General features: G+C 35.4%; 1 protein-coding gene across 3 annotated transcripts; it reads right to left on the bottom strand.

The window, feature by feature from the left end:
• Positions 1–11,072: 11,072 nt before the first annotated feature.
• LOC120081218 (subtilisin-like protease SBT1.1) lies at positions 11,073–16,009 on the bottom strand. 3 transcript variants are annotated; one of them, XM_039035922.1, is made up of 4 exons: positions 15,900–16,009; positions 14,118–14,380; positions 13,296–13,806; positions 11,073–12,921 (listed from the first exon to the last, which is right to left on the bottom strand). In XM_039035922.1, exons 2-4 carry the CDS (start codon positions 14,371–14,373, stop codon positions 11,370–11,372), a joined length of 2,319 nt encoding a protein of 772 aa, XP_038891850.1. In that variant the 5' UTR covers positions 14,374–14,380; positions 15,900–16,009; the 3' UTR covers positions 11,073–11,369. The 3 variants fall into 3 exon arrangements, with proteins under 3 accessions (XP_038891850.1, XP_038891851.1, XP_038891852.1); XM_039035923.1 differs by having other exon boundaries at positions 15,905–15,947; XM_039035924.1 differs by lacking the exon at positions 15,900–16,009 and adding an exon at positions 15,581–15,881.
• Between the last annotated feature and the right edge of the window lie 7,335 nt (positions 16,010–23,344).

Raw genomic sequence — 23,344 nt, 5'->3', positions numbered from 1 at the left:
GCAAGCTCACTTTCTCATGAATTCCTAGCACAATTGTCGCATATTCTGCTTAACAACCTTCATAATTCTAAGACAAAGGCCTAAGATGACATGCATTTCTGCATTTCATCAGTTGTCTACCTTGCTATGTGGCAGATCGTGGGTTAGCTTGTGCCTTCCCTTTCCCCTCACTACCTTTCTTCTTCTTCCACTTATTAGTGTTAGAAGTAGAAGGTGCAGACTTAGTTCCTGAGGTCGAACCTTGATGTAACTTCTTAGATGAGGAAGCAACATTTGCCTCACCAACCTTCTTCTCCTTGCTTTTCAGCAAGGATTAGAATGTCTGTAACTCGTTGAGGAGTGTTGTAAGGGTATAATCAACTTTGTTCAGCACAACATTGTTGACAAAGTGTAGGAAGCTTTCTAGCAATGTTTGCAAAATAATGCTAACCTGGCTGCCCTCATCGATGTGAGCCCCATTCATCTCCGCCACATTAAAGTGGACTATTATGTTCAGATAGTGTTCTCGAACAGATGTACCATCCTCTATTTTGGAGTTAAAGATGCACTTGAGAGCTTTGTGCTTGAGCTACCTAGACCGTTGTCTGAACATTCCCCTCAAGGACTCCATGATCTCATGCGCAGAGACCATGGGCTCATGCTTCTTGGCCAAGACATCATTCAAACAGGCCAAGATGTAAGTTCGGGCCTTCTCGTTCGTCCATATCCATTTCTCATATACCTCTAACATTTCGAGCGGTCGTCTGAGTTGGAATAATAGGACACTCATATTTTAATTGGCATAACATGATCTCAACTGCAGTTCTTCAATGATAAGAATGGTATTAATTGTGTTTTTCCAACTAGTGTAGTTTTTGCCAGTCAGTTTATCGACAAATAATAGAGCTAAAGTTGTGGTTGCCATTTAAAAGTTGTTGAAAAAAATGAACAAACTTAAGTCTATTTGTATTACCACTTTTAATACCAATTTTAGTTTTAACAAAATAATTCTAATGTACCCTGAGTGGAATGACATCTATTTTGCAATGATGCCCCAACGAGGCAGGACAAAAGTCACCGATGGGGTGATCAGGTGCCCTTCATTGGGACGAGACATTCTCAACCATTAGATAGAAATGACTCTTGTAACTGACTCTAACAGTCACCATTTTTTCGGTCCAGAATATGTTAACTTTTAAAGCCCTAATACGCCCACTGTAGGGAAAAAATAGATTAGGACAAGAGACTAAAGCGATCCTTTATAGAAGATCAGATAAATAATCGTGCAAAACTGTCATCCTTTAGAGGGACACTCATAGGGTGCCTCGAGGCGATGTACAAAACGTTATCAAACGTAATGAGAGAGATCGTGGGATACGTTTTCACACGTCCAACTTCCACTTACTATGAACATTCTTTCCATTCACCTTAGTATTGACCTACCCAAACACCATCCTTTAGGGGACACTCCCAGGGTGCCTCAAGGCCGACGATAGATCTCACAGTGTGAACTATAGGGAGAAACGTGTAGAGGTTTAAGTGAAGTATCATATACCCCAAATACCTCCCATTGAATGTTCTACCTAAGAACTCATTAACTTAGACAATCTGGCTACTGATTTTATCTAAGTATGAGTTTAATTTGCTAAAAAATAACTCTTGCTTTTGATAATTAAACAAGTTCGAATCAAGTCCCATTGAACACTTTAATACACTATCATCAAATTTGCATGCATGTATCAAATCTGTCTAATTCACCTTTCTAGGTAGGTTCCCAAGTAGGGGTATTCTATTTCCGCCAGCTTAATACCCCAGTCTAGATAGAACCCGCCTTGGACAAAAGGTCCCTTATAGACAGATTTGGTACATATTTAATCTTTTATTAGTCAATTTAATCCTACTAAACTGATTAAAAGATTAAACTTAGGTTTCTAATCTCATGAGAACCGTGATCTTAGGTCTATCTCAATCAAATTTTAAACTCTTTTAAAACATGATTCAAGCCTAAGTTTCCATGCATGTCTTTTATATTGATCTTAGTTCTAATTTCCATTATAACTCTTATAAAAGAAAACAATTAAAACCATCCATATTGCTAAGCTAGACTAGGTATTTATAACCCTTATAAATTTTAACCTATGTGTCATGCCTCATGCAATGTTCATTCATTACTATATATAAAAGTTGTAATGAACCAAACATGCATGCTTTCATACACCCTTATACTATAACAATTATAATATAAAGATGATACATGAATATGCTTAATACATGCATATATTATAACTTTTATATTATATGATGCATGAGCATGCTCGTATGTAATTTAATCATGCAAAGTACTATATTATAACTCTTATAATATAAAGATGATGTATGAATAAATGCATAACCTGTGGTGGGATTTAAAACTATATGGCATAATATATGACATATAATTTCAACATACATCTCATGTATATTCATCAAAATTAATGGACCGGGATGATTTGCCTAAAAATCCGACAATTAAATCTATCTATTACATAAACCACTGAGTCAATGGGTTCAAAAAGGCAAACCAGGTCTTGAACTGCCCGAGCGAAGCCTCGCTCTCTGATCGTGTAGCTTTCCTTGTGATCGTCGAGTAATGTTGGTCGAGTAGCCACGATCGTGTAGCATGGATCGAGTGCCTTTGACTATGCGATGAAGCATTAAGGCCACTCGATCGTGCAGCGCATTGAATATAACACCTGCCTAAATGATCGAGTAGACAACAACTATGCGATGAAGCATGATCGTTTAAATAATCGAGGATCATGCGTTGAGTAACACTTACTGAGTGATCGAGTAGCCAGTGACTATGCGATGAAGCATGCTAGCCCACTAATCATTTAGTATGTGCGCCTACAATGCAACGAGTATCCCATACTCTGCAATTTTTTACCCCCATCATTTACATGATCGAGTAGCCAATGCAACACGATTGAGTAAACTCTTTACTCAATCACGTAGCATCAGCCATGCGCTCGTTTAGCAAATGCTACACGATTAAGTAGAACTTTTCTACACGATCGTCTAGCCAAATCTAAACGATCGTTTAGCATGGGCTACATGATCTGACCAACTCTTGGTCTTCTTCTTCCTCGAAGTAAACTGCATCTCCATGCCTTGAAGCTTCATCACGAGTGACTCTTGCAGACTCAAACACTTTGAATACATACTCGATAGCAAGTTAATATGCCTAAAAACATAGGGGCCCTTACAAATTAACTTTGAAAAGTAAAAGAAAGAAATAAAAAAAGGAAATCATCCTAGAAACATCCATTAACTCACATCCATAAATGCATCTAACATCCATTAACTCACATCCACAAATACATCTAACACTTAAACATAATGTAATCATGCTTAAAACCTACCAAGAATGTAAATGGAATTCAGTACATCAATGGAATTTGGAATATCATGACGACCTGGCTCTAATACCAATTGAAGGAACTCTTATACAAGAGAGCCAGTGAGTGGAAGCAAGATCGTTCCAAATCCATTGTGAAAGAATAAAGCATTTACAAACATACAACCACAGTTATGCATAATCGAGTAATTTACAGCATGCTTTCAATTAAAAAAATCTAGAATCAAGTAACATACCTTTGAAGAATTGTTCTTCAAGTATTCCCTCGATCTACACCAAACACGCTTCCCAGCAAACTCGATCATGAGCACGAAGAAATGAACAACAAGTGCAATTCCATGAACTGTCAAATCCTCGAACCCAATCGAGTAAGACTCGATCCTTGACCCTCGAACAGAAGCACTCGACACTACCACTCGGTTACCTTGGTATTCTCGGTGTGACAATCCAGAAGGTGTAGGCTTTGTGAATTTGGTAGAGGGAAGGAGGAAGCATACGATCAAGCTCAACGATCGAAAAAGTGGGAGAATTAGAATGTCTATCATATAGACTAAATATTTCGTGGTCCGGTCTTATACAAACTCCTTTGTATCGGATACCCTCGCTCGCATGTCTCCACATGAATGGTCAAGATTAGATCATTTGTAGCACTTTATAATGCTTGTAACATCTACAAAGTGGACCATATCTATAGTGTCACCAGGATAAAGTTTCCCTCTTTTATCCATATACTACAGACAATTTAGTTTATCACATAAGGTATGATCCACTTGCATGTCTCCACATACATGCTTAAGTTACAATGATGACCGGGGATCTTAGTTTATTGGTTTGTGGTTAATGCAACTAAAATATCTAATATTTCATAGACAATAGTGAAGAAAATATCTCATATTATTACATCAGAAATGTTTGTTCATACACGTGTTTACAAACTACAGGACCCTACGAGATTTAAGACATCAACCCCAACAATCCTAAGAAACTCGTGATTAGGTTTCACTTGGCCGGTGAACTAGAAAACTTGTGATTGGTGTATGTTTGTTAAGATTAATCGCATCGATTCATTATCGCATAGCAATTTTGAGCTACGAAATCATCGTATCTTTTATTCACAACACTTTCCCATATCCTATAGACCATTTTGGTTATTACATGAAGAGGATCCACTTGTATGTCTACTACATACTGTTCAAGTTACATAAAATAACCTTGGATCTTAGTTTATTTGATTGAGTAACACAAGTATAAAGTCAAATAAAATACCATCTTATTTTATTAAGCAAATAAATTTTGTTTATACATTACAAACAATGAGATTTAGGGCATAATCCCGAACAACTGCAATTGAAGAAGTTCAGGACATCTCATCCATTAAAGTAGATGTTCTATTTGGATCACTACTTACTTTCAAATCTTTCTGAATGACAAGTTCGAGAAAAAGAACAAAGGAATTGCATTACAATCTTCCATTGAGGAATAATCTCCTACAATAATGGAAGATTTTGAGGATAATCTTATTGATGCAATCTTCTTGTTGTCCAAATAGTTCTCTCATGTGTTGAGAAACTTTGAAAAAAGGTCTAGTACTTTTTCTCTTAGGAATTCTAAGACAAGTGATAACTCTTTGCTCAATATAAAAAAATCACATCACTTAAAGAAGGATGTGGTTAAAGTAAATGGAAATGTCTTGAATAAAGACAAGACTTTTTTATGCAAAAAATGTGAAGGCTTTGGTCACTTTCAATCTGATTGTTCAACCTTTTTAAAACCCTAGAATAAGAGCTACATTTTGACCCTATCTGATCAAGAGCCAGATGTAGCAATGAATCTAAAGAGGATGTTAGGGAACTTGTTAGTTGCATTACTACAGTTGAGTAATGCTGATAAGGTTTGCAGTGAAACCTTCAACTAATATAACATCATTTAGAAAAGCAAGTTCTCGGTTGTTGTACTTTCCTTTTCCAATTATTTTTTCAATGACATTATAACCCAAAGTAACTCACCTTATACTTACGGATTTTAGGTCTAAAATATAGCTATTTTTACCTGTCATATGTCTTAAACTTTCACTATCAAAGTACCGATCTTCTTTGGCAGAAGGCTTGAAAAATGGCAAGAAAACATTACAAATATTTTTCACACTCATAATTCTCCATTCTTTTTATAACCTGGGTTTCTATCGAGAGTTGTATTTGAGGTGGTGAGGTACCTTGGTTGTGTGTGTAAATCAATGGGGCTGTTTGGGGCACTGAGATTATATAGGATGTGGGGAGTTCTGATGTCTGGAGAGTTCTGATGTTTGGGGAGTTCTGATCGAGTATGAACGATCAAGTATGATCGAGCATGTTCAAGCATTGAGATGATATATGATACACAGAAGGAAAATGACGGTGAGATACAAAACACGTTCTAAAAATGGACCCACAAACAATTAAAATCGGTGAGATAGGATAATGGGCCTCCAAATATTGAAATGATATAGGATGTGGGGATATACCATCTCATGTTGGGCCCCCAAACAACCTTATGAGGTATACCTTGTAACTTGAAACATTAAGGTCATTTATGACCCCATTTTCCACAGTGATTACATATCCACTTCTGTATGGAAGATTTCTTGAACCTTTAATTCAAATTACTAGAGGTTGCTCCTGATATGTTATACGAACTAAGCTCTAAAAAATCCTATCTTTTGTTTTCCTTTAAATTGAGACTATTTCTCATAACGATTCTTTCTATTGGAGAATCCAAAACCAAAGTTGTCGCCAAATGCCTTACTTTTTGTCAGAATTCAATCTAGAGTCTTAGTGCCAGAATTCGGCATTCTCACAGATTTATACATGGATTCCTTCTCAACTCTTACTTGATTTAGCTTACACTTTAAGTCTATAACTAAAGACTTGAGCTTATCATTGTCTTCCATCAGAGACTCAATTCTTTATTTTTTAATATCAAGCACATTCATATCATCTTGCCATTTGTTCAATAAAGGCTGGTAAGATGGATGAGAAGTCATCGGAAGGGCTTCGCTATGATCATCTCCCACAAACACATCATACTCAAGATTCTTGTATGATGAGGTGTCAGATGAGATGTTACTAACAAGTGCCTTAATATCTTTATATGAATCACTATTTTCATTAGAACTATCATGAGATAGTGTCAAAACATAGCTTCTATTTTTATTTTTTAAAAAAAATTTAGGCACTCAGCTTTAAAGTGGCTGAAGCCTTCACATTCTATGTACTTAAAAGGATTTTTCCTTGTGTTGATAGCTAGTGGATTTAGTCTTATTAGCTTCCTTCTTTACACTTCAAGTCTTAAGTTGTTTTAAGGGGAGAGAGCCACCAGATTTAGATTTTCGAGTGTTATAGTTTCCCGATTTCTTCTTTAATCGCTTAAGTACTTGATTGAATTGTTTGGATAGTGAGGATGTCGAATCGGCAAGAGATTCCTTAAAATCTCAGTTTAGCTCATCATATTCTTCTTTAACAGAGGATTGCAAACCGATTCTCTTATTCTTCTTTTCAGGTTTGCCATCTAAAGACATTTTAAATGTTAGCAAAGACCTGAACAATTCATCAAATTTCATAGCAATAATGTCTCGTGCTTCCTCAATAGCGGCGTTACTTTCATGTCAAATCTCTTAGGCAATGATCTAATAACATCCCTAACTAATTTTCTTTGGAAATTTTCTCTCCTAGAGAAAATGACTTCATTCGCAATGTCTAGCAACCGAATATTGAAGTCAGGAACTGATTCTTCATCGTACATTTTTAGATTCTAAAATTTTGAAATCAGCATTTGTAGCCTCGACATTTTGACTTTAAAGGTTCCCTTATGAGCATGGATAAAATATCCAATGCTTCCTTTGCAGAAATGCAAGAGAGTTCCTAAGTGAGGCTTCATCTTTAGTTTTAAACCACTGAATTTCAAGTTTCGGGATCTCTTTGCCATTAACACGTTTAGTAGTTCAATGAGACCATCCAGTTACAACAACTTTCCAGGTTTTTTGTCGATTGATTTTAAGAAAGCAGCCATTCTAGTTTTTCGATAAGAATAACTTGTTCCATCTAGAATAGGAGGACGTGTGATGGAACTGACTTCCTTAATACCACCCATGATCGATACACCAAAATTAAAGGTGACCCTCTTTGATACCAAGTTAAATTTTAAGGATGATTAGTTCTACCAAGACAGATGTCACACAAGATGTCCTAGCAAATTTAGAGACAACCACAGTGTAAGAAATAATAAATCAAGAATGAACCCATATAGATCGGTAACCCAATTCGGTGATCGACCATCTACATCTGAGGGGGCAGTGTGCCCAGGATAGATAATTAACTATTATATAAGAGTCAAACGTTTAAAGCATAGTATTTATCTATAAATAACAACGATTATAGTGACACATATATAGCTCAACTTATTTAATCACCTATGCTCCCCTAGATGAGAGATTTCACTCGAACTTAGGCTCCCATTTAATGTTATTGATGAAGTACTTAGGTGTCACACCCCGCCCCAAACCACCTTCTTAGCCTAGAGAAAGGCGTGACTACAGCAGTTACCAACCCTTGGGCTGACACTTACTACCTAATAACTCTTGCGGAATAACTCTGATACCAATTATAATTCATATGCAACGGGATGTCTTTAGGCCCACAATTTATTAACTTGGAAACTTAATATGTTTCGAGTATTTACAACATTAGATTTACACGTCCCAAAACCCACAAACCCTAGTCCCTATATGAACAATAGTAACATGTGTACAATATTAACAGTTACCACCTAGCAAACGGTTACAAGTCTTTTCGTCCTTTAGTGGCAGAGCAGATTATAAACTATCTTTAGAGGATTTGACTGCTACCTGGGGGGGGGGGGGCAAAAACATTGAAACGGGGTGAGCTTACCCCCAGTGAGTGGCCGAGAAAACATAGTAAATTCTCATGCATAATTTCAGAAAATAGTTTTATCTGAAATATAAACTTTTGCAGCATAAATATTTTCCAAGCATAAGTTATATAAAGTTGTTTTAAACATAAAACAGTAAAATCATTTCTCAAATCAAAGTACTGTATAACTGGTAAAATAATCCCAACACCAACTACTAGTCCAGAGAGAACCCTTTTGCTCAATCTCTGACTTTATTCACCTGTGGCCACACTAAGTACTACTGCTCAGATACCTTCTCCTTGTACTTTAGTATCGAGCTACTAGGATACCTTCTCCAATGTACTTCAGTATCCCGTTGGCTTGGTACCTTCTCAAACATACTTTAGTACCAATAGATACCTTCTCCATGTACTTCAGTATCTAGTTGGGTGGATGCCTTCTCCTTGTACTTCGACATCGTATTTTACCAAAACTATTTATAAACAACTTTTCTCTTTAAATCATGTACAATATAACACATATACAACATGGCTTTAAAGATGGTAACGCATGCGGGATAAAATAAATACATATACATATGTAAATAGTTTTTCAATAATATGCATGCATTCAAATCAAAATTCAAACTTGCTTGGAAACCACTTTAGAAAACTAGTAGGCATGAGAATATTTTCGCAAACATGCTTTCTGTAAAACATTTGTAATCAAAACAGTTTAAAAACGTTTTAGTTCGAAAATATTTTAGCCACTCACCTTGATTTCTTAGGAACTTTTTACTCTAATAGCTTCTCGGGTCCCTTTTTCACCCCTAGAATCCAGATTCAACTTACAACTTAAATTATTCATAGTTCCAAACCTTATTTAGAAATACTTCCTTCTACAAACGTATTCTAAAATGTCTTCGGAATCTTACCCTAAAATTTCAGCTCAGAATTCTTAGTGATTTGGCCGGAATCTCAAAACCGTCAAGACTTGCTCAGACTGATCGACAGTCTGACCCTTCTGCATTCTTCTCAACCTCCAGCTCAGTTCCTTTGAGTCTTTTTCTCTGAAAACCCTATTATGCAAACTAGACTTCAAGAGCTTTCAGATGGCTTTGGAATCACTCCAAACGCATGAGTATATTAGATGATATCCTCGTCCAAAATTGATACATTCCTCTGAACCCTCACTGCCCTCTACTTTCTCTACGAAATTTATGATTTTTGTGTGATTTGAAAATGAAATCCCAATTCCTATTTATAGGCATTCAAATTGCTCGTGGAATTGACAGCACCTACTTGGCTGCATGGCCAAATGTTTAATCCTCCCTTTATCAACGTAAGCTGACTTCACCTTGGTTCAATGTGTTCTTCCCAAACGCATCCAACACAGTTTCTTAGGGTTTAAGAATTTCTCTTAATCGGACACCTAGATTTTAATTGATGTTTGCCCTTACATCTTCAGTATTCAAATTAGGGTTTTTAAATTCATAATCCACCCCAACGCATCCAAATACATCGCCCAGAAGCTTGCTCGGCCATTTAATGCATAGGCGAGGCGTGGGTGTGACGTTCGAATCGGACAAAGCAAGGCTAACGCATAGGCGCTCTCGCTCTTTCTGCTCTCGGAAGTTTCGCTCTTCTCCCACTCTCGGCAATCTCACTCTCTCCAACTTTCTCGCTGGTTTCGCTCTCTCCCCCCTCCTCGCTCAAAATCTCGCTTTCTTCACTCTCGCTCTCTCCAACAATCTCGCTGGTCTCGCTCTCTCCAATCTCTCTCTCTCTCTCACTCTCCAGCTTTCTCTTTTTCTCTCCACTCTCACTCTCTTCAGCTTTCTTGCTGGTCTCGCTCTCTCCAGCTTTCTCGCTGGTCTTGCTCTCTCCAATCTCACTCTTTCTCTCGCTCAAAATCTTGCTCTCAATGATCTCGCTCTCAACGATCTCGCTAATCTCACTCTCAACGATCTCACTCTTAGCTACTGCGAACATTGTTTGTCTCCGTGCAATTCCTAAACAATTGTGCCACTAGTCACTTGCCTTCCAGTGCTTTGTGCACAACACACATGTCACATAAATTTTCCATACTTAGCCAATTTTTCTCAAATTTCCCAAACTCAATGTCCATATTTTTCTTTTCAAATCCCGATTCCTTCTTCACCATTCCACACTAACTTTCTCATCAACCTACTCAACTTATTTATACAAATTTAAATAGAGACATGCAATTAAGTGGAAAATTAAGACAATTTAAATAAGAAAACACACTTAAGTGTAAAATTGGGATTTGAGGTTCACATTAGGCTCCCCTAAGTGCGTGAGACTTCCTCCCATTATAAACATATCTTTCCTCCTTATTGTGAACTCCCCTTCACATGAAGAACTTATGCTCCCCTCAGTTTGAGAACTTCTTCCCTATGAATGAAACCTTATGATCCTCCCCCCAAGGATGAGAGTCCTTCACAATCAACAATGCCTTGGGCTCCCCCTAAGGATAAATAATACTTCTCAGAATTGAAACATTCACAACAAGAACAACTTGAAGAATATGCCGCCATAAGCTAAGACTAATTCTTTCTTCTTCGAATACAAAACACCACAGAAAGTAGTCTGTCATTACTCAGTAAATGATATCACACAAGAATACATATGGCAACCCTAGCAAGGATACTTCTTCGTCTTAAACAGCACGACGACAAGATTGAAAATTTTCCCAAACAAATTTGGCAAGGCATCAAAAAATGAAAAGCAGCCCAAAATACAAAAATGCATAATAACTCAAATAAAGAAAGAAATATTCTATAGAGTCATTATCCTGTGAAACAGCTTCTGAGATAACTTTCCGCTAAGACATATTCTGATACAACACTAAAAACAGTCCAAGAAGAATAATCAGAATTCCTAAAGAAATATATAGCCAATAGCAGAAATCTAACACTTATAATGGAAGTATTGTCCCTAGTTTTGTGTTCAAACATTACATTATCACGCCATAGAAATTCAGGATGATATTAAAATTTGGTTATATAAATTAGCTGAAACTTTGGTAATCCCAAAATATATAAGCTGAAATGAAATGCTCCAAAGTGCAACCAGTTCACATCTCCTCTCTACTGCCAAGTTACTGCTATTGGACTTCTAACAGCATATTTTCCTGATTGCCAAACAAGAGATCCAAAGGAAAAATCATCCAAAGTTTCTCTTTTTCCTAATGCAACAAAACTCACTTTGTAACTCAACTTCCCTCCCAATCTCACAAAACTCAACTTCTCAGGCTTCACAATAACTCTTATGCCTTCTGGGTTGTTGATTTTAGCAGTGTAATCACTCCTTGGGATACCAACATTTGTCACTGTTCTCTTAAATGTAATGGTAACATTTTTTGCTTTCTTCTTCATGAACAGAGAGAAAGAAGGATAGTTCAAGTCTCCTGGCTGAAGAAATTTTCTTTTTGATGAACATGTGAATTTCCCTCTTGAAACTAAAGCAATTTGTGCTGAGTTATACTTCAAGCTACACAGGTAGTTTATGTAGTCTTGGGGCGCAATATCGTAGACAAGCCCGGGATTGGAAGCTTTCTCGGGATCGACATGGCCAGAACCAAACGCATAAGGGTCCGCAGGACCACCACTAGCACGGCTGACATCGGAAATGAGATGGTTTTTGTTATCAGTAACGTAAGCTGTCGTCATAAGGGCTGATTTAATCGCGGCAGGTGACCAATCCTTGTGAGCTGATTTAAGCAATGCAGCTAAACCGCTAACATGAGGGCACGACATAGAAGTCCCTGAAATGATATTGAACAATACTCTTCTTTTATCAGACTCGAGCTCACTGGGGCTCACAATGGGCGGCCAAGCGGCCAATATATTAACGCCAGGCGCGGTTATGTCTGGCTTTATCACGTATGGTTTAAAAAAGCTTGGGCCTCGAGATGAAAATGCGGCCACTCTAGGCGCTTGGCTTCCATATTTAGTCCCTTTGAACGTTATTGAAGCTTTCGCTTGATGTTTCGAGGAAGCTATATAATCTATGATAGCTTTGCTAGCTGAAGCTCCAACAGCAGTGGCAGGCAAAACATGTGAATCAGCTATAAGCTCTTCACCTTCAAGTTGTGTGTTGATTAGAATCATCCCAGCTCCTCCAGCTAATTTCACTTGCTCTCCTTTTGCAGTTCTTGAGTTTGTTCCTCTTTCACATACAACAATTTTTCCCTTCACCATTGATGGGACAAGTGAACCAGCAGTACAAACATTTGATTCTTCACCATCACCAGCAGTATTGTTATAAACAAGTGGGATTTCATTTATATTCTTGCCAAAATACAAAGAAGAGCCTTCAAAAACTTTTCCATTTCCAAGCTTTACAGTGGTTGGGAAGGTTCTATCAGTGTAACTAGCAGCAACTGTCATGATCCATGGTGCTACATTACCAACAGTTGAGATATATGGGCCAGAATTACCAGCTGAACATGAAACAAAAACTCCTTGTTGAATAGCACCAAATGCAGCTATGGCGATTTCATCGCTGTAAAAAATACCAGAACCGCCACCCAAGGAGATCGATAGAACATCAACACCATCGGCAATGGCGTGATCCATGGCTGCCAAAATATCGGCACTGGCACACCCTTCAGGCCAGCATACCTTGTATGCTGCAATCCTGGTGGATCAAAGTTTTAAATATCAATGTCGATGAAAATGGACATTTCTAAAATAATAAATTAAAAAAACCACTGGAATTAGGTTTGAAAAGTTCAGGGACTAATCTTGTAACTTTTGTTATTAGGGTAATGTCAGCGGTAGCTGTTTTAGGGGTAAAAATTGAGTGTATAGCAACATTTAAAAAAAAAATTACACATATAACAAAATCTATTTGTGATAGACTTTATGGCTGATAGAGCTGTATTAATAGTCTATCACTAATAAGCTTCAAGAGTTGAATCTAAATTTTGCTATATCTATAAATTTTTTACATTATACTATCACTTTTAATACTTTAGGCCTGATTGCTATATTTACAAAGAAATTTATTACCTTGAAGTGAACCTCATTCCAGTGGCTGCTCCCAAGGCTTGGTTATAAAAGCTTGCTCTGTTTACAAAATTTCCAGCAGCAGTTGAAGCCGTATGCGTCCCATGCCCATCTGAGTCTCGGGGCGATCGAAACGTCCCTGTTTCGTTCAATCTACCGACAACGGCCTCGTAACCTTGAATGAAGGCTCTTGCTCCAATGAGCTTTTTGTTACAATTTGAAGGTGAGAACTTTGGGCCTGCTTGGCAAATTCCTTTCCATTTTGTGGGCACAGGGGACAGACCCTTGTCTTGAAAACTTATATGCTCAGGCCAAATGCCAGTGTCAAGCAAACCAATAATTATATCAGAAGCTAAGTTTGAAGAATTCCAAAGACCACGGCCTCTTTTTAGGCCGAGAAACTGAGGGGAGTGAGTAGTGTGAAGCTGAAGTAGTTTATTTGGAGTGGCTGCTAGAAAGCCTGGAATTTTGCTTAAAGAATGAAGGTGTTTTGTGGAGAGCTTTGCAGCAAAACCTGAAAATTAATCAAGGTGTTCAAGACACAACTTTTATTTGATTTCCGATTAGTTTATAGATCTATATGCGTAAAAAATTTCATTCAATCTCATAATAGAGACTTACATTGTAAAGTATATTATTTACTAAAGTTCAAGGATTAAACTTTTACAAATTCGAAAGTATAAGGACCAATTTGTCGTTTTATGAAATTTTAGGAACTAAAGGTATTTTTGAGCGAATTTTTTATTGACAAGTAAAATACTTAGCAACATTTTTAAAAAAATCAAGACTTCAAATTTTCATGAACATCGATATTAAGAATCTTGCCTGAAATGGCAGTTTTGTAAACGTAGAGAATCTCGGCAGCGGTTGATGCTTCTTCTTCGTTGTTGTCGTTGTCGAGAGATGCGAGTTCATTGACTGAATCGATCATGACTGTGTACCATTGTTCAGGGTTGTTGGCGGTGGCCATCTTTGAGGTGTCCATATGAATTATGTAACTTTGTTGATCCACAGCAGCACTTGAAGTTGCAAGTATTGCTATTGTTATTGACAAAAACATCAACATTTGTCTAATCTTCATTGTGCGGCTGCAAACAAAAAGTTAAAATGATAACATATTATCAGTCAGTACTGATTATGTTTGGTAATGATTTAGAACTTATTTGTAATTATTTCTAGCTTCGTATGATCGTTTGACTTTTTTATTTATTTTTAATTTTAAGTTTTTAAAATCATACTAATAAATCAATAATTTTAATATTTTATACAAGAAAATAGTTATATTTTTATAAAAGCAAATTATAAGAGAATGAAATAATGAAAACAATTGATCTGAACCCAATTAAGATAATGTTATTCACTGTATGATGCTCAAAGTGTCATATCCTATTGTCTCACATAATGGGATGGATTCTTAACGTTTGATTGCACACACTGCAACCACATGAGTCAATGAACAATAAAGTGTGTAATTAATATATTGTATATAAAAAAAAGATAGAATGTGGGAAATGAGAATTGGAGAAACCATTTGTGTGTGTGTTTTTCTAGTGAGTGCTTTTAAACTGATAAGAACACACTCTCAAGAGTGTTCTTTTTGGTAACTTTTGAAAATATGAGAGAATTTTTTAAACAAAGCATAAAGTTCAAAGATAAACATTATAATGGAGAAAGTAAATGCAGGAGAAAACACACCCCATCCTATTTTTTGAAAAATATAAAAACAAAAAGCTAATTTTTAGAATCCGATTTCGAAAACTATGCTCCATTTGGTATAACTATTTTATTTGGTGTGTTTTTGAAATTTATGTTTGTTTCTCTCAAATTCTCAAATTTGACAAAGTTTTTCAAGATAATCTCATTTGAAGCTTATTCATGTTCCAAAAAAAAGTTTTTGAAAATTCTTTTTCTAGATTCGAAACTTGGTTATGTTTTTCAAAACCAAAATACTACTTATCCAATGAAAACCATAGATCAAAAGTGCTGAGCAATGATCCTTGTGGCACTCTTAACAATCACCCTTCAAACAAAAATCTTTCAAGCCTCTCTCCAACATTCTTTTCTTTTTATCATACCATCATTTTGTTGAGAACATTTTGTACCAAAATGAGTACTATGTCCTTACTTTTATTCAGCATCTAGAGGATTCCACCAACATGATGCTAAATTATATTTATTGTTTCACTTAAAATGCTTCGTATCAATAAATATTACTATCTACTTGTAGCACAAAACTTCAATTAAAACACATCCGGAAAAAAAAACATTAAAAGGAAAACTAGTCTTACTTTGAGAGAGATCTCTTACATCTTCAATTAAAGACACAATTACATATCAAAAGAAGTTTTCAAATAAAGAAAAATGAGTCAACTTATTTACAAATATAGCAAAATTTTACTATCTACTAATGATAGACCGCGATATTAGTATTAGCGATAGAAGTCTATCGAGGTCTATCACCAATAGATAGTGACATAATTTTGTTATATTTGAAAATATTTTCAGCACTTTTATCATTGAAAATAATTACCGAATAAAAAGATACATGTAGAAGGAAGAAAAATTGGAGAGAGAGAGAGGGAGAGAGAGGGAGAGAGATTTGCTCACTATACTTGTACTTGTATGTGAACCAGGTAGATGTTGCAGGTGAGAAGAAAGAATAAATAGATGGGCAAGAAAAGAGATTTCTATATATAGAAATTGAAGGACAAATGGAATAATTTAAACTCAACATTTGGGGATTTTTCATAGTGGTTAATGTACATAATAAGTAAATCATTGAAATAATGTTATGTTTGGGATCCCATTTAGTGGAAATGTAGTGCTCCCCTTTCCACTAAAAAAGATATGCCCTTTTGTAAAGAATCACAACAATATATGTCTGTCTCAAACTCCATGGAATTTACACTGTTTGGTTTTTTTTCTTCTTTTTCTTTTTTCTTTTTTATTTCCAATTCTCCATGTTTTTGTTTTCTTAAGTCAAATCTATCTTCAATTTGATAGATTTTTAGTACAATTTTCCAGTTGTATTGGTTAGTTATTTATTTCTTTTGAATATCCTTCACCCAATTTTTTTTAAAAAAAAAAAAACTGTAATTTTTCTTTATGGAGATGCATTCTAAGATACGTACACTATCTTTGTGCATTTTATCATACTTATACATGAAAAGAAAATAAAAAAATTGTTTTAAAAATAATGTAAACTTTTTTATCATGTATCAGATTATGATTGGACCACTTAGATCGGTGAAGTCTAGGATGTAACTAAATATTTTCCTTTACTTTATATAGTATGTATGTGAGAGAGAGTATAAATGTATAGATATTAAAAAATATATTGTTTGAGTGAGAGTGTCATCTAAGGTTGACAACGGGCTAAGGAAGGGGACGGGGATTCCTAGCTGGGGAAATGGATTCCTGCGGGGACCCATCCCCATTTTTTTTAATATATATAAAATTTAATCGAGGATGGGGACAGGGCGGGAATACTCTCCCTGTCCCCAACCGAAAACGTGGTTAGGATCCCCGATTTGACCCCATTTTCGGTCAAATTAGGGATTCTCTGTCCCGATCGGGGTGAAGACCCGACCCTACGGAGATTTTTGTCAACTCTATCATCTCAGAATTGGTATTCTAATTTAACTATGCAGCATAGTCACTAGTAAACACTTTATTTTATCAAGAGAACCTAGAGACACTCTAATCTATCTAAATGGAGACAAATTAGAATGAGTATTGTAGATAGTGATCTATTCGATTTGGATGCAAATTTATAGGGAAATTGCAGTGGGTATCAATTTTAAAATGATATTTTGTATTTGTGTCTTCCATATTTGTGATTTTGCAAATATGAAAAAGCTTTTAAATCCCAATTTTTGTTTATTATTTTATTCTAGAAATACATTTATATCAAGAAAATTCCTTCTCCCAAATATTTCTTCTCTCTATCGTGTCTCTGATTTTTTCATCCTATTAGCTTCAGTGTGATCGATTTGATTCATCATTTTTTCTCTTTATTCTCCATTGAATTATTTTGCGTGCTTCCTTGTATTTGCAGCAGACTGTTTTTTTATGAAGAAACACAGAGGAAGACGTTGATGTTGTTCTATTTTTTATGTTAATATATTATGTTATGTTTTTTTGATAGTATATTGGTATGATATACTTATATTTTGTATACTGAAAAATGAATATACGTACTTATTAATGGGATTTATAATTAAAATTAGTATCCGATAGTAATCAAACTACAATCAAATAACAATTAGTATCATTAACAATAAAATAACAATCAATCAGAAATAGCAATTAGACAACAATCATATAATAGATCAGTATCGTTGTCAATCTAAATCATTACTATTCCTTAAACGTATCAAATAGTAAGCAGATAGAAATCAGATAACAATCTGTATCATTGACAATTAATACAGATAGTAATCAAATAACAATGAGATATCAACTGCTATCATTAACAATCATATTACATTCAATACCAAATAACAATTAGACAATAATAAGATAGTAAATCAGTATCATTAGCATTTAGTATAAGATAACAATGAAATAGTAATTAGATAACAATCCGTATCAAATAGCAATTAATATCATTAAGAATCAATATCAAATAGTAATCAGACAACAATCATTATGAATAATAAACATCATCAAATAGTAATTAGATAACAATGAAATAACGATCAGTATCAGATAGTAATTAGTCGATAATCAAATAACAATCAATATCATTGAGAATTAGTACTAGATTGTATTAGACAAGAATCAGATAACACAATTAGTACATTGACAATTAGATAACAATTAATAATATATATCAATTTAACAATAATCAAATAATAAATCAAAATCATTAGCAATCAGTATAAGTTAGCAATCAGATAACAATCAATATCAAATAGCAATCATACAGTAATTAGAAAACAATCAAATAAAAATTGGTATAATTGACAATTAGATGATAATCAGATGGAAATTAAATGCAATCACGCATTTTTAATTATGAGGGCATTTTGGTCATCTGACTACTATAATTAAGTTATTTTGTCATTTCTGCAAAGTCCATAGATTTAGACTGAATCAAATTTTAATATTCTTTTTTTACAACCCTACAACTGCTCCAATTTGATAAGTTAAAAAGACTAATTCCACCATGACACGATTATAGGCCAAGAAGATACAAAGATATTTACAGTGTGTTGAAATTGACTTTTGAAGTGTTTAAACAAGTATTTATACTTATAAAAAGAGTGTTTATAAATACTTAGAAAGTCAATCCAAATGGACTCTTAATTTCCTCGCTCTCTCAATCTCAATAACTTCTCTTACTTATAGAATAAACATCACTATCCATATTCTACAAACAAGTAAGGCAATTGACGAACTTTTTTAACGGCTTCTATTAGAAAAACCTCACTCAGGTGCATGTTTTTCCAATAGTAATGCATCCTACTCCGTCTATGGTTTTTAGGTGTAATTGAGTGGCTGTTTATTTGGCAGCATACTCAGGTGTCGTTTTTTATCAGCATTCGGAAGATACCATAATGTCTTGGTTGAGCCTTTTTGGTTTGAATGGTTCATCAGTTCTGTTTGTTGATGCTGCTTGCCGGGAAGGAGTGTAGAGATCTGGTTTTTGGACTATTATGCTGTCTGAAGATTCAAGTCCTGATTGCTGCTGGTTATGAGTACAGGGAGTCTTGGTTACTCCCTATTTGCGCTGAGGCGTATGCAGTTCTGGAAGGTTTAGGTCGAACTCGATGCTATTATTCTTTTTTCAGATTGCAAGTTGTGATTGATATGCTGAAGAGTTCTTTAGAACATCTTCTGGAGGTTCGATCCTTATGGAGAATATTTGGCTGTAAGCTTTTGCTTTTTAGTGTCGATTTCCGTTTGTGCATCGGGAGTGGAACTCCTCTACTCACGAGCTAGCTCGGAGGGGATTCGTTGGTGCTGAATTCTCTTGGTCGTCTAGTTTTCCTTATTGGTTAGTTTCTTTTTGTAACAAGAATTTAAGGAACTTCATGTATCAGTCTTTTTAGGCAGTTTGTTGGTGATTGTTGATTGGTATAAAAAGATATAATAAATCTATCATGGTTCATATTATCACAATACTGCAGTGTGATTGGCTATTTAATTAGAAGAAAAAAACGAGCAACATATTGCGCAACATGTCAAAGAAATTGTCATAAACATTGTTATATGTCGATGTTGGAGATTTCGTTTTGATTGGCTTTATATTTTTCAAAGTCTTGGTTTCTGCAGATGTTGCATCAAAAGTCTTAACACCGGGTTTAGACATTAGAATATATTCTGCTAAATATATTTTCCTAATATTGAAAATTTTGATAGATTGATTTTTTCTGATATTTTCCTTTATTACAGCGCAACTTATTTTCTCATATTTACGAGATATTTCCTTTTCTGGATTCTTCTATTAAAAAAGGTGTCCTGGTATGCTCTTAAAAAATAGGTGGAGAGTGTTTATTGCGTCGATTTGGTTTTTAAGAGCAAGACGATTATTGTATTTCGGTCAAACTATTCTACATCGTATTCTTGCTTGTTTGCACGTCATTTTGCTATGCAAGTTCTTCATCAGTTGATTGCAACATTTTGAAAATTATCACGACTTAGGAGGAACCTAAGCCTTAGCTGTTAGATAAAGGATTCTCAAACTTAGGGGGAGCCTAAGACTCAGCTTCGAAAGAGGGAGTTCTCCATCTTAGGGGGATCCTATGATTCATCAATGAAGGGAGTTCACTAACTTGAAGAAGATATCATAGTAAGAGGAGTCTCATCACTAATATCAAGCTTAGAGGGAGCCTAAGTACATTTGAGAGGGAGTCTCACATCTAGAGAGAGCGTAGGTGATCTAGGAGTTGAACATTACGTGAGCCACTGTAGTAATTGTTTTACAGATAAGTACTACATTGTAAATTGCTTCACTAATCATTATTAGTGAATTATCTTTTCTGGGCACACAAACCCCCAGACGTAGGTAGTTTATCACTGAACTAGGTTACCAACTCCAATGTTCATCTATCTTTATTGTTGTTAGAATTCTATTGTTACAAGACTTGTTAGTCTTTTTTGTTTAACATCCAAATTTTTAGTGTTGAGTCACCCTAATGCATTTTCAATTGGTATTAGGGTGGGTCACCTTTATCTTAGGTGCTTCGGTCATAGATGGGATCAAAGAAGGTGGCTCTACCACTCATCCCCCGGTCTTAGATGGAACTAACTACTCTTATTGGAAAGCACGAATGACTGCCTTTCTCAAGTCAATCAATAGCAAAATATGGAAGGAAGTGATAGCTGGGTAGACTCATTCTATCATCAAAATTAATGATGGGAAAGAAATCTTAAAGCCAGAGTCACAATGGTCTAAAGAAGAAGAAGAAGCTTCACTAGGAAGTTTGTGTGCCCTAAATGTCATCTTTAATGGTATGGATCATAATATATTCAGACCTATCAACACATGTGTTTCTATCAAGAAAGTGTGGGACATCTTGCCCATTGCTCATGAGGGAACATCAAAAGTCAAGATGTCAATATTGTAATTTTTTACGTCAAAATTTGTGAACTTGAAAATGCATGAAGATGGGTCCATTGCTGATTTTAATCTTCTAGGAGAAACTCTCAGAAGAAAGACTAGCCTAAAAAGTTTTTAGGTTACCTAAGAGATTTATATGAAAGTTAGTACTATAGGAATTAAGACATAACCAAGTTGAGAGTCGATGAACTGTTTGGTTCCTTACTTACTTTTGAGATGTCCCTGGATGGGAAGATTAAAAGGAAAAATATAGGCATCGCTCTTCAATCCTCTATTAAGGAAGAGTTTGTTGATCATGATAAAGAGACTGGATATTCTCTTCCTGAATCTATATCGTTACTTTCAAAACAGTTCAACCATGTACTGAAACGGTTAGGCAAGAGTTCTATTGCATACAATATCTACATTGGTTCTTCTCCCTATAATTAGATCAGACATTAGAATAGCAAGAAGGGAGTTGAGAAGTCTGGTTCGGTTGGATTTCAAAGAGAAAAGCACATTAAGTGCAGAGAGTGTAGTGGTTACAGTCACATTCAGGTTGAATGCCCCAATTTCCATAAGAAACAAAGTAAAGGATATGTTCTAACTATGTCTGACACTGAAACGGAAGGTAGTAGTGACACAAAGGAAGATGTTAAAGCTCTCGTTAGTAACATTCCTCAAACAACTCATCTTGCGAGGTCTCTGAATTTGACGTTTATGCATAAAAGTCTTATGATGCTACAAATCCATAATCATCAGATCATTCATATCATGCTCTATTCCTTAAGTGGCAAGAAGATCAGAAAATTCTTGATATACAAAAGGAAATAATTGATAGCCAAATTGTTGACAATCATAGACTAATGTCCACCATTGTGTAACTAAAGCGAGAACTCTCACAAGTTAAATCTAAAAAAGAAACTATGAGAAAGAATGTGAGAATATTGAATATCGGTATTGAGACTCATTAGAAAATCCTAACAGGAGGGTAGACAACAAATGATAACTCTAGACTTAGTTTTCTAGTAGGCAGTAGCCAACCTAGTAAATAGTCTAAAGGGAAGCAAAAGATTGAGTTTTTTAGGGCACAAGACCCAGAGTCTTATGGTGTTACAGGACATCCTTTTCTCAATCTAAAATAGAAAGGTGATCGCAATTCTAGGTGAAGATGAATTTGTCACTATTGTGGCAAAATGGATCATAAACGATCTTTCTTTTTCTAGTAATTAAAATATCTCCATAGGTCATGTTTTCACAAGAAGATTGCTTGCTATCCCCAAAATTATAGACCTAGACAAAGTATGATGAAATAGGTGTGGAGAGAAAATATCACTCAGAACAGATGCAGTGTTGTCTTCACTTTCCTCAGATCATCAGCCAAAGGCAATTGGTACTCTGATAGTGATAGCTCACGTCATATGACTGGTGAAAAGAGGTATTTATCTAATTTCAAATATATTAGCTCAGGAAAAGTTACTTTTGGTGATGGTGTGTATGGTAAGATCGTTGGAAAGGGAAATCTAAATTATCCAAGACATCCAAAATTGAATGATGTAATGTTGGTTGAGGGACTTATTATCAATCTCATTAGCATCAGTCAACTTTGTGACCAAGGTCTGGACGTAAGTTTCACCAAAGACAAATATCTTGTTACAGATGATGTCAAGGCTCTTGTTGTGATAGGTAAACGCTCATATGATAATTACTTTATGGAGTCCTCAAAATTCTCTACAGGTTTGTCATCTCTCGAGGAAAGATGAAGCCAACCTATGGCACAAATGCCTTGGATATATAAGCATGAAGATCCTTCAAAAATCTCTCAGCAAGAAAGCTATAACTGGTCTTCCCCCTTTTCAGTATCTCTTGGAATTATATGCAGACACTGTCAAGCTGGGTAACATTCTTATGCTCCTCATAGGCAAACATGTTATTCTAGGTCATCTCGACTTCTAATACTTGTACATATGGATCTTATGGGTCCTATTCAGATAGAAAAGTTTGAAGGAAGACGAGATGTCTTAGTTGTTGTGGATGACTTCTCTAGATACATCTGAGTCTTCTTTCTTCAAGATTAAACTGACACATTTTCTATGTTTCAAATTCTTTATCTTCAATTACAACGTGAAAAAGAGGTAAATGTTGTCCAAATTCAGATTCTCTATTCGAGAAGTTTGCTAATTTCTGCCAGAGTGATGGAATTCACCATGAATTTTCAACTTCTATAACACCCCAGTAGAATGGAGTTGTTGAAAGGAAAAACATGACTCTTCAAGAAATGACTTGTGAGATGTTGCATGCTAATCGAGTACCAATTCAATTTTGGGCAAAGGCTCTGAACACAGTCTGTCATATCCATAATAGGATTGTTTTGCAATTTTGTGCAAGTATTATCTATGAGCTATGGAGAGGAAGAAAACCGAATATAAAGTATTTTCACATCTTTGGTCATACATGTTATATCATGTTTTACAGAGAAACAAGGAGGAAATGGGACTCAAAAGTC

Source organism: Benincasa hispida, chromosome 7 (assembly GCF_009727055.1).
Source record: "Benincasa hispida cultivar B227 chromosome 7, ASM972705v1, whole genome shotgun sequence".
NCBI lineage: Eukaryota > Viridiplantae > Streptophyta > Magnoliopsida > Cucurbitales > Cucurbitaceae > Benincasa > Benincasa hispida.
The sequence above is the reverse complement of the archived record's forward strand: the minus strand, read 5'-3'. Positions and strand labels throughout refer to the sequence as shown.

Excerpts from the sequence above, each read along its gene's own strand:
- LOC120081218 (XM_039035922.1), bottom strand. The coding sequence starts at position 14,373 with ATGAAGATTAGACAAATGTTGATGTTTTTGTCAATAACAATAGCAATA. Across the intron at positions 13,807-14,117 it reads TTACAAAACTGCCATTTCAG|GTTTTGCTGCAAAGCTCTCC; the intron begins GCAAGATTCTTA and ends ATTAATTTTCAG. Across the intron at positions 12,922-13,295 it reads GGAATGAGGTTCACTTCAAG|GATTGCAGCATACAAGGTAT; the intron begins GTAATAAATTTC and ends TTGATCCACCAG.